The sequence below is a fragment of the Centruroides vittatus genome, unplaced genomic scaffold (genome assembly GCF_030686945.1).
Source record: "Centruroides vittatus isolate TY-2023 unplaced genomic scaffold, ASM3068694v2 scaffold_386, whole genome shotgun sequence".
Lineage (NCBI taxonomy): Eukaryota > Metazoa > Arthropoda > Arachnida > Scorpiones > Buthidae > Centruroides > Centruroides vittatus.
The window spans coordinates 4,931,909-4,944,095 of NW_027122706.1; the positions used below are offsets into that span (position 1 = coordinate 4,931,909).

The window sequence follows — 12,187 nt, forward strand, 5'->3', positions numbered from 1 at the left end:
ACCGATTTTTTAATAAATAGATTAAATACACAAAAAAAAATCTTTGTAAAGTTATAAATAACTTTTTATCAAATTTAATTATTATTAACTTGAAATTTTAGTAATTATATAATTAAAATCATATTCTTAATGAATGAATATAAAATTCCTTATTTTTACAGCTCAGATTGAAATTATTCCTTGTAAAGTTTGTGGTGACAAATCTTCAGGTGTACATTATGGTGTAATAACATGTGAGGGTTGTAAGGTATGTTTTAAATTTTTAATTAAATTATTTAGATGTAAGTTTCTAATTTCAAATAGGCTTGTTAGACCTAAATTATTTGAAACAGAATAAAAATCTATTAAACAGATATAAATTAAATTGCTAAATTGCTAAAAATAGCAAAAAGACACAAATATTTTAAAAAGTAGTTCTCAAATAGTTGCTAAGTTGTAATAGTTCTATTGGAAGAAGAAGTTTTCAAATTTCAGTGATTGAAATTTGCTAAATTACCTAAATTAAAAAAAATTACTAAAGGTAGATTTTATTAACTCTGCCAATTTTATAATTTGTTTAGTTTTAATTACTCTATTATTTCAATTATAATAAGCAAGATAAAATTAATTAATAATAATTTCAGTTTTTTAATGTTATGTTTATTATTACACAATATTATTTTCAAAACATTAAATATATATTATAAACTAGCAGATAAGCCCGGCGTTGCTCGGGCAAAAAGTAATGATAGCAAAGATTAAGATTATTACATTATAGCCAATCTTACCTGATTTTACAGAATGCAAAAATTAGGTCCCCCCGTTTCCAGACTAATTAGAGAATTTTTAGATGAGTCTAAATGTACAAAAACAAAAAATCAATACAACCGCAAAAACATAAAAAATCGCATCTGCACCTGTAAATCTTGCATGTTGCTTTCTCTTAACACTTCCATTGTTAAGGAATACACTTCTTTTATCCCCACGTGGTATCCTACTATAATGCAGTTAAAAATAAAAAATTGCATCTAAAATAGTACAGTAGAAGCTGAGTTCTTTAGGATAAGCTTTAATCCTTTTAATGCTTTTCATTCTTAGTGTACATTATTATGACGTATCCTATTAAAATGCAATCAAAAATGCAAAAAACTGCATCTAAAATAGTATAATAGAAGCCGAGTTATTCACGGTAAGCCTTAATCCTGTCCCTCTCCCCCATGGGGGAAATTTTGTGACATCTATATAATAGTAGGTATATAAAAACATGTGCGTATTCGAATGCAACGTTGTGTCAAAATTTCAAAGCAATCGGTGAAGAACTTTATGAGATTTAAGATTTTGAACAAACGAATATTTACATTTTTATTTATATAGATTAAAATCATATTTTAATTAATTGATATATTTATTTATTATTTTGATGTTGATATATTCATATATGCATTGTTTTGTGTTTGATAATTTCTTGCATTGCAAACTGCAAGAAAAATGAAAAATAAAGCAAAAGCTGCATGAGAGAAATTATCTTCTCTAACAAATTTACTGATTTCATGAATCTTACTTTATTGCATAAGGTATATTTTTATCATAATTTATATTAAATTACTGGAAATTACTTAAAACTAAAATATATGTTTAGTACGAAATAACCTGTATTTCAATTTATTGTATTGTATCTTACAATATTTTTATTACTAACTACTATTAACTATTTAATTCTTTTATAGAAGAAAATAATGTTCAGAAAAATAAATAAATTTATATATATATATATATATAAACATTTTTATCATTCTTAGTCTTAATCATAAGACTAAATAAATTATATAATTATCATATTTTAAAGTTTATATAAGTAAAAGTTGACAAGTTGTTTTTCTTAAATTACAGTAAAACATCAAAATTTACAAACTTAAATTAAATATAAGCAATTTTTCAACTTGTAACTTATGTATTCATTGTATATATTTTGTATATTATCTTTTGTTTGGTTAATAAATGCGATGCAGGCACTCATGAGTCTTCCTACTTCACCATCTATCCTATCTTACTTTTTCTTTACCTCCCGCCTTCCTCAACTCTTCTCATCTTTCCTATCCCCCTTTCACACCCAGGCAATACCTATGAGTAGTCCTGGGTCTTCATTCCCTTTGTGCTACTGCTACTAATATAAGCAATTTCCTTTCTATTTTAAGCACTTAACAAAAAAATTCATTAATATTTGTTATCATTCATTACATTACCATGCAAGCAAGGGTCGAAAGAGGTATATCATTTTGCAAAGGTATGTATAAATAGATTAGCATAGCACATGTAAAAACCATTATAATGTGGTTTTTGTTTTTTTATTTACACCATTTCAAACATTGGCAGAAATGTCAGAATGAGAATCCATATTTTATGTGAAATCTGGATCATGTTTTGATCCTGTAGGATATCAAAAGTCACTTTTCTGTAAGCTGAATAGGACTTTTATTTATATTAATATATGATATAAGCTGGAAGCATAGGATTTCTAGCCTTTTTCGCTAATTTAGGTCAGAAAATTCTAGTCAAATTCTAGTTCAAATCCTTTCCCTTCTAGACAAGCTGCCATTAAACATAAAAACTGTCTTTGTTTTAATTTTTACAACACTATACACATTTGGAGAAAGAGTAACATAGAATTGTAAAACAACTTACTTAGAAACATTAAGTTTAATTTTAAACTTTCCAGAGAATTTTAAAAATAGAAATGTCTCCTAACACTGCAACATGGGAGTCTACTTATGTGTTATTGTTATTTTATAGTTTATCATTTTTTAAAAATATTTTATTGGGCTGCAATTTGAAAAAACTGTAGACCTATAAATACCCACTGTTGTCCATCTGTCTGTCCTTCCTTAATCTCAACAACAGAGTTAGATACATGAAAGTCAAGACCAGATATAGAAAGCTTAGAGGAGGGAGGCCCTGATTAGCTCTTTCCTCTAATGCAAACCAGAAATCATGTTATTTCAATTCTAAACTTTTTCCCTGAAAGGAGTTAGATTGCTAATAGAAAAGTATGATGTACAGGTTCAAGACACTACATTACTAATTTGGTGGAGAGCATATATTTTAAATTAAATAAATTAAAAATATGAGCTTGGCATTGTGACGATGTCACAATAAATAATTGCTCATTTCTCAAATAGGAAACATTGATGCTTGTAGCCTGCCATATTGGCATGTGCTACTGCTGATAATTTTTAATTGGCATATATGTCTACATTGAACATAGAGTATTAAGCATGAGATATTTTGTTGTCAAATTGGATTTATGGCAAAATAAGAATGCCAGGAAGTTAGAATACTGGAATTCATAGGTCTTGAAAAATAGATGATAGTCTTTTGACAGAACAATTTCAGAAATTTCTTGCAAAATTTAAATTATTATTGACTTTGGGTTATTGGCAAGTTAATCTCTACAGGTTTTATAACACAGGACAAAATCAAAGAACAAATTAAAAGTTTTATCACTTGTCTTTTTAGCCATTAACAAATCAGTAAACACAGATTTCTACTTTGGCTAATATGCTGGCATTTAAAATACAAAAACTGATATACTGGCATTTAAAATACAAAAAATTACTGCACTCTATCCAATTACAGTTGCTATAAATTCTTATTATATTCCAGAGATAAACTTAATTTTTTGAGTGTAAATGAAGATTCATTTAAATGCTATCTATCAGAGGAATCTCAACAAATTGTTCCACAACCTAGCAACAAAACTTTGTTCCACTTTAAAGCACTTTAAAGAATATGTTCAGTTTGGGAAAGCAGAGTATCAATTTCAAGTTTCAGCTAGTTGTTTTACTTTACTGAAAGTACTTCCTGTGGTATTAATTCCTAATATTGGTAGTGTACAGATACCTGATATAATAAAGACTTTAATATCTAAAAACTGTAACATAGTGTGATATTTTCTTTCTGATTTCCAAAATGTGGGTATTGAAATTGAAAGAAACTACCTTTATTTCCCCAGAGATAGTCATGCTGGGTAGTGTTATTAAATATAACAGCTTTTTCTTTCATAGATATCAAAAAACATAAGACAATTACATAAGATAATTAAACATCTTAAGATCCTTAAAAAATGTATGGCTATTTAAATAAACAGATCTGTTCTGTGTGGTTATTAGTCTTAATTCAACACTGTAATTGAAATTTAACATTTTTATTAACTATAGTTATAATCACTTATTAATTAATGCAATATGATCATATATGTAAATTTTCTCTCACTTACATATTACTTTCATTAAAATAAATTTAAAAATTAAAAGTTTTATAATGACTTAATTAAGCTTATAAGGTTAATTTTTATATAATGAGATTAAACTTCTAATTGCAATGTTTGTGTAATATAATTGATAAAAAAAATATTCATGTTAAATTTCACAGTGCAAAAATAAGACTGACAATAAATAAACTAACTGAAGAACAGACAGATATAAGTAAAAAATATAAGAAACTTAATCCAAATACTTGATAGCATATATCTAGACAAGAGAATCTAGTATAGCAATGGCAAAACCATGACCTGCAGGTCACATAGTGATCCACACAATGATTTCATTGTACTCCAATAAAAAATGAAAAATTTATGCATTTATGGTTACTTGCATTATCTATTGGTTACTGCTAAGGGCACATTCACACATCTGTCTGCTGAATTCCAAAAAAACATTTGGCAAATATTGAGTAGTGTGATGGTTTACTTATGACATGTTTGTGTATTTGCTATTTTCCAATTCTTGTCAGTAAATTGTGCCAAATCAAAGGAGCAAATATTCACTTCCCTCCATTTGTGTTGTCCATCCACACATTCATGTATTTACAAACATACATCAAACGAAACCCGATATCATAAGCAAATACACCAACTGCTGTAAATGATCGGGCTAAATTTTGGATAAATGATTATAGATTAGAAATAAATTTGGCACTAGAGTTAGGCATTAGGCGCCATCTCTTATTAAAATTAATAATCTCAATCTCAGCGATATACCTGAAGAAGTCTATCATGAGGGCCAAATATATTTGTAAGTTATATCAAAAAAGTGAAACAACATGAAAGATGTGGAATTTTAAAGTTTTAACTTATTATTATTATAAAACTGGAAAGTTTTAAGTTTATAAATCTTGATATTTTTTCTTTTCACTTATATAGAATTTATTGTTATTCTTTTGATATGAATTAAAAAGCTAAATAAATTAACAGTTTTTGTTATTTTTTTGAATTATTCAAATTAAATATTTGATCCATGATTTGGAGTTACTAAATTTTGAATTCAATTTTGAACTATCTTCAGAAAAAGGTTTGCCATTGCTGATCTCGTATAATCAAAAAATTGGGCAATATTGAATGATAAATCTAAGTTTTTTAATGATGTAATTGTTTAGAATAACATTCATATTGGAACAGTTAATGTTAAATTGAATTTGTAAGTTTTGATGCTTATGTATAACTTAAGTATGATTTTTAAATTTAAATCAATTTACACATTGCACAATTTTCAGATTTCAGTTAATTGTTTTTTTTTTTCATTCATTATAAATTATCTTATAATTGTAATGCTAGGAAAATTTAATTTAATAAATAATTTTATAAGTGTTTTTAAGTTGAACTATATAATTAAATTAATATAAAAGATTATGAGAATAATGATAGTGTTATAAAAAGTTAAAATTTATTTTTTAAAAACTGTAAATTTAATTTTGCTTCTGAATTTTTTTTAAACACAGTTTAGCAATATTTGGCAACATTACAAAATTTTTAGCATAAACGCTCTGGGTCTTAAATGCCCTTGGATTCATGAACTGCCAAACGGGAACTACTGTTGTACAGCAAAGGACTTCAGGATTTGGTTCATTTCAAGGAAAAATGTCCATGATGCAATTACATGCATCACTCCAGACATCCCTTAATTGAGCATGGTATGAAATAATTAAAATTTGATAGAATGTATGCCATGTCATTAATTAATGGCATGGCCTACATTCTATCAAATTACATATACATATCTACTAATACCATATATACTTGAGTTACTAATTGGAATATAAAACCTCTCAGAGCATAATGGTTAATGTGTTTTTCTCAATAATCTCACGAAACCCTATCATTAATTTTTGAACACATTATATTTTGATTTACAGTAGATTCTTATTATTTGTAATTAGTTAACTTCACAGTTTTTATGCATTAATTCTTTTTAGTTTAGGTACCATATGCATTATACTTTGTGTATAATGTTTTAATTATATATTTTCAAACATCTCAGAAATATAAGCATAAAATTCTGAAAATTTATTTTTCTATTGGCTATCAAATGAAACATTATTTAAATAAAACAAAAAAGTTAAAAATATATATAGGTTAATTTTTAAATGAATGATTAATAGTCTTTCTTTACATGTACTTACATTATATCAGTGATTTTCAATTATGTTTTGAAGCTAACTTACCGGCTTACTTCAGTATATGTGAGATGCCTGATAAACAACAATTTAGTTAAACATTTAAATTTATAAGTCTGAAAACTTTTGTGTATTTTAAATGAAATATATAGATATATATAGATACTACAGAAAAGTTTGAATTAGGTTAAAAACTAGAAAAATAAACATAATATTTAGAAATAGCAAATAGTTCAATACAGTAATTCAATAATTTAATATCATCTAGATTATTTGATGATGATCATGTAACAATTTAAGTTAATTCTAAAGACATTTTTAGGAGTAAATGCTAGCAATGACATAATTTTGATATTATTAATACAATAGGGCACTTCAACAAACTTTATATGCTTTTAAATAATTTAGATTTTATCTAAATGAAAGATTTGAAGTGAAAGTTTAAGCACTTATATTCTTGAAAATAAAACTAGTTAACAAACAATAAAAGCAATGGAAAAAACTAAAATTATTTATTAATAAACATTTATTAACTTATTAATAATTTTAATTTAACATTGTTCTTGTTAATTAGTTTGTTTTTTATTTATGCAACAATATTCAGATAAATTATAATTTCTGTATTTTAAATTTTATGCATTTTTTTAATACATTGTTGTAAAGAATATTTAAAATAAACTTTAAGCATAAATAAATTTGACTCTAATTAAACATGTTTAAACATTAAACTTTGCAGTTTAAAAATTTATTTTATAGTGAAAACTATATAAGTCTAAATTAACCTTTTTTAATAACATAAATTTAAATTTAAAGTTCAAGAGCTGTTCCAACAATAAGTTTTTTCATTTATCAAACTTTTTGCTATCTTAGTAGCCATTGTCAGGATCAAACATGTGTAATATAATTATTTAAAAATTTAAATTTTAGCATTCTTAGCAGTGTCCAAATATGAATCAGTGGCAAATAACTAAAATAACAAAATAAAATTCATAAATACAAAAATAATAATAAAGAAAGCATAAAATACAAACAGTGATGATAATCCATTACAAAACTTGTTGCTGGAACAGGCTACAGCTCTTTATTTTTACTCATGATTCCAGTTTAAGAAGTTCATTAATATAAATTTATTTTTATTTAATGTTTTTGAATTTAACGATTTTATATTGGAATAAATTATTAAATTTGACAATTTATGTTTACATCCAATTTTTTTTTTTTTAATACACAATTTGTCTTGATCTAATACATTTCAACAAACTTGCCTTTTTAAAAATCTCCATTTGATTATAATTCAAAGAAAACTATTCATACTTCCATTTCTACACCTTTTCATTTTCAATTTCAGGAAAAGTAAATTCTATTTCAGAAAGGTAAAGTGATTTTCAGAAAATGTAAGTTTGATTTCAGAAAAAGTAAATTTATTTTCAGATAAAGTTAAATTAACATCAATTTTAAGCAATGATAATTTTTTTAACAGTAATTAATTACATTATGATTTGGATTTTAATTGAATTAATGCTGTATTAAATTATTATGAATTAAGTGTGTAATTATTGGATAAAAATTAACTGTAGCATGTATGTATATGTATTGTAACATACCAAAAAGTAAAGAAAGAAATTAATATTGCACAAAATTTTATTATATTTAATTACAATAAAACTTAATTCTCAGGAATGGCATTGTTATAATAAAATATGATAAAATTTTGTGCAACATTAATTTGTTATTAATTTGTTGCCTTACTTTTGCTATGTTACAGTATATTTTTACTATTAAATCAATTTTTATCTGATGATTGCACAATTTATTCAAAGCAATTTAATATAGCTCATGGTTCAGATTTTGATCGAATTAATGCTAACGAATTACTGTTCAAAAAAATTATCATTAAATTAACATCAATCTTAAGCAACTATATCTTAGTATATGCGTTTAAAGCTGCCACACATGGTCAAGTAAATTTCGTTGTTTTTGCAGTTTATTACAACTTATTTCAATGTTTAGTAACAATCAGTCTTTCATTCTGACTTTATTCCATAATTAATGCTGTCAGAAAATATAATTCAAAGTTTGACAATTTGTTGCTGATTGCATTTCTTCTGGTTTCTTTTCAATACAGAATAGTTTTTGTGTGCAATTTCATAATAAAAGCTAGAAGTATTTTACTGTTTAATTGAAAAAGTCAAGTAAAAAAATTTATATAAATTTATTAAATTTTGCTGATACATAAGTTAAAGTTATCCCTTCTCTGATTTATTAATTAAAATTGAAATATTTTGTTTAAACAAGTACTATTATATTAATTAATTTATCTTATTACTTTTATGGTTTGGAACCAATTTTCCATTTTTCATACAGACAGTAGCTTTTTTACATGGATTTTTCAGGAACAAATTACAGAATAAAAGAAGAATTGGGTGTACTCCTTTTGCATAATATATATTTCAATGAAAAGATGATTTCACTAATGAACACAAATATTAATTGGTTTATTATTAAGTAATATTAGTTTTTATGGATATTAAGGATTGACTATTTAAGTATGATATAGTATTTGAAATAATAATTTTATATTTACATTTCATAAATTATTTTCTAGGGTTTTTTTAGGAGGAGTCAATCTGGTGTTGTAAATTATCAATGCCCAAGGCAAAAAAACTGTGTGGTTGATAGAGTGAATAGAAATAGGTGCCAATATTGCCGTTTACAAAAATGTATAGCACTTGGAATGTCCAGGGATGGTGAGTTATTTTTGAAGTTATTTTAAATTTAATAATATCAGAAAATAAGCATATGAAATATACTTCTAAAAAAATTACAAGTTGAACACAACATTGAATCATACCAATTAAAATAAGTTTCATTATTCTAATATAATTAATTAAAAACAAATTATATTGTATAGTCTAAATAACAATCTATGAACAATATTATGAAAACAACTGTTTCAACTGTAGAAAAAAGAATAAAAACCTTGAGCACTAATCTTTCTTGAATACATTTGACAAAAGAAATAAAAAACAGTAAACAAATTTAATATCATGAATTAAGAACTAAAAAAATATGGCATTCTTTATTTTTTATAGCCAGGAAAATGATAGAAAATTTACATCATATCATCAAATGGACACTTTATACTTCAGAATTTGACAGAATAAAAACTACTAAACTCTCTAAAATTTTCACTTTTTACTTTATTAAAAAATCTAGCAACAGGTTGTGTAACTTTCTTGGCTGTTCCAACAACATGCACAAAAGCATAGATTCTTAGACATTCATGTATTATACTATAACTATGCTTCTCAGACAGTGTTAGAAAAATGACACACCCAAAATATACTATGATAGAGACATAATCACAGATAGCAGATCTACTGTGATAAATTGTTTTATCGTATTCATTGAAAAATGCAATAAGTTTGCTTATATAATAAACATCACCATTCCAAATACTCGTAACATGAAAAATGCTCACACTGAAAAAATCAACAAATACACTCCACTTACCCAAGAAATAAGGCAGCTGTGGAGGATGGATAGTGCTTATTGTGTCTATTGTCCTCTGTTCCACTGGTGTCATAACACATACATTACATAAAAGTCTAGAAACATTAATGATACTACAGAAATTGTATCTTCTATATTTTGAAATCACTACAGATATAGAGAGCAAGATAATTGTATATCTTGATATATTTGTATATATTTAAACATATTTAATAATAATCAAAATACGTCATGTTTCTTCTAGCATTTCAGTTTGGAACATGACTGAGACCTGATGCAGATCATATTCATAGATTAATAAACCAAAATATAGACAAATGTTTTCAAACTTTCTGCTGGAGATATTTTAAGGTTTTTTTGAAATTGGTGTTATAAAAATAACATTATGATAAATTGAAATATATGCTAAATCTTCTATTAAAAATATTTTTCAGGAAATATTCACCATAAGAAGAATAATCCATATATTAACATGAATTGGAAGCTAAAATATGTTCTCAGGTTTTATATTTACAATGAGCTAAATGGAAATTTTTCATATGAGATAATTTAAAATCCTTTGCTATTATGTGACATCTGTTCAATGTTTTTTGACACATATTAAATTAAATCAATTATCACTTTTGATTAGATCAGATATTTACAGAACAGAAATTATTCCAAGAAATTAATCAAATTAATGGTTATTCACTCGGTTTGAGAAAATGTAAAATGTTATGAAATGAAAATCTGCTGGAAGATCCCAAACAATAGATAATCAGTATATCAATTAGTCATGCATATGACACTCCATAAAATTAGTCTTCTTTTGTAAGAAATTATTTTATATATATATAAAATAATATGTCACCTGTTCACAGTATACAGGGTGATCAAAAAGTTGCACACTTCAAAATATTACTTTGTGTAAATTGTGTCAAGATATTTTTATTGTTTCCCACCACAAGATGATACTATAGTGATTTCTGACTTTTCTATGAAAGTCATAAAATTGGCTGTGGTATAGCTTTGCTCATTGAGGAAGTGAAATGGTTTTTCCTAGGAACAACAGTTCTTGAGAGAATTCTTTGGCAACCATCTTATTTCTAAAGGATTGTGACACTCACAACCACCAGATTCATCACTCCCAAACAACTTCTTCTGAAGTATCTCAAAGGAGACATGTATAAAAATAATTCATACACAATAGATGAACTAGAAGAACATTATAATGGCAATTGCCATCATTAGTTTTTAGGTGCTTCACAAGGTGGTATCAAACATGGTAAAAAGAGCTTGCACCTGCACTCATGAACGAAGAGGCCATTTCAAATGTATATTGTAATAACATGATTTGATTTTTCGTTTGTTAAAGATCATATTATATTCTGTTTTTTACTATTTTCTGTACTTTTGTACATTAACCTCACAAAATATAATTGCATGTGTGCATGACTTTTGATCATCCTGTATAATAATTTATAATTACAGTAAGACCTTGATTTAATGGACTAGTTCAGGTGAGGAGTGTTCATTAAAGCTGAAAGTCTGTTACATAATAAAGTAGGTTTTCCAAATGACAGTGTTAAACTAACTAATTTGTTAACTTTTTATCTGTTTTTACTTGTGTAGATATGATTGTGTAATTAAAATTAAGTATGTATGAGAAGTTTAATTTTACAGAAAAGTTTTCTATGGAGAGTACAGTACATAAGCAATAATACACATAGTTCTGAGACTGTAATGAACGAGTATATGATGTAAATCAAAATAAATAAATATTTTTTTTGGAAAATACACTTTAATTGTATTTAACTAAACAAATAAATAATGTTCTTAAAGCAAACAAATTTGACAAAAAAACAAAAAATTTTCTTATTTATTTCTCTACAGACAATGATGTATCAAGACATTCCCATTATGGCACAAAGTTAAGAGCAGTAACTCTTGGATTTGGAAAAATGACCTGTTAATTTAATTTAATTACATACTAAAAGCATTTTAAAATCAACAGGTGTTAATTTTCACATATGACATAAGGACCAGAAATTTTGTCCATTAAATATGAAGTCCATTAAATTGAGGTTTTACTGTATAATTAAATATAATTAAATTTATTGAGACACAAGATTTAAGCCTGATATCAACCAAAAAAAGATAAAAGTTGTAAATTTCATTCTGACTAAAATTGACAGGATTGAAGGTTATTTGAATAAATGCTGTTTACAGATACTATATTTCTTTGATTAAATTCTTGGTCTTTGAATAA

The 12,187-nt window shown here is 25.5% G+C and overlaps 1 protein-coding gene across 4 annotated transcripts in view; it reads left to right on the top strand.

The window, feature by feature from the left end:
- The window catches only part of Hr3 (Hormone receptor 3), a 106,149-nt gene that overhangs the window by 41,020 nt on the left and 52,942 nt on the right, over positions 1-12,187 (top strand). For all 4 annotated transcript variants that reach the window (XM_067286893.1, XM_067286895.1, XM_067286896.1 and 1 more), the window contains exons 2-3: positions 162-247; positions 9,032-9,173. In XM_067286893.1, coding sequence (XP_067142994.1) covers positions 162-247; positions 9,032-9,173 — 228 coding nt within the window. The remainder of the gene's footprint in view (positions 1-161; positions 248-9,031; positions 9,174-12,187) is intronic.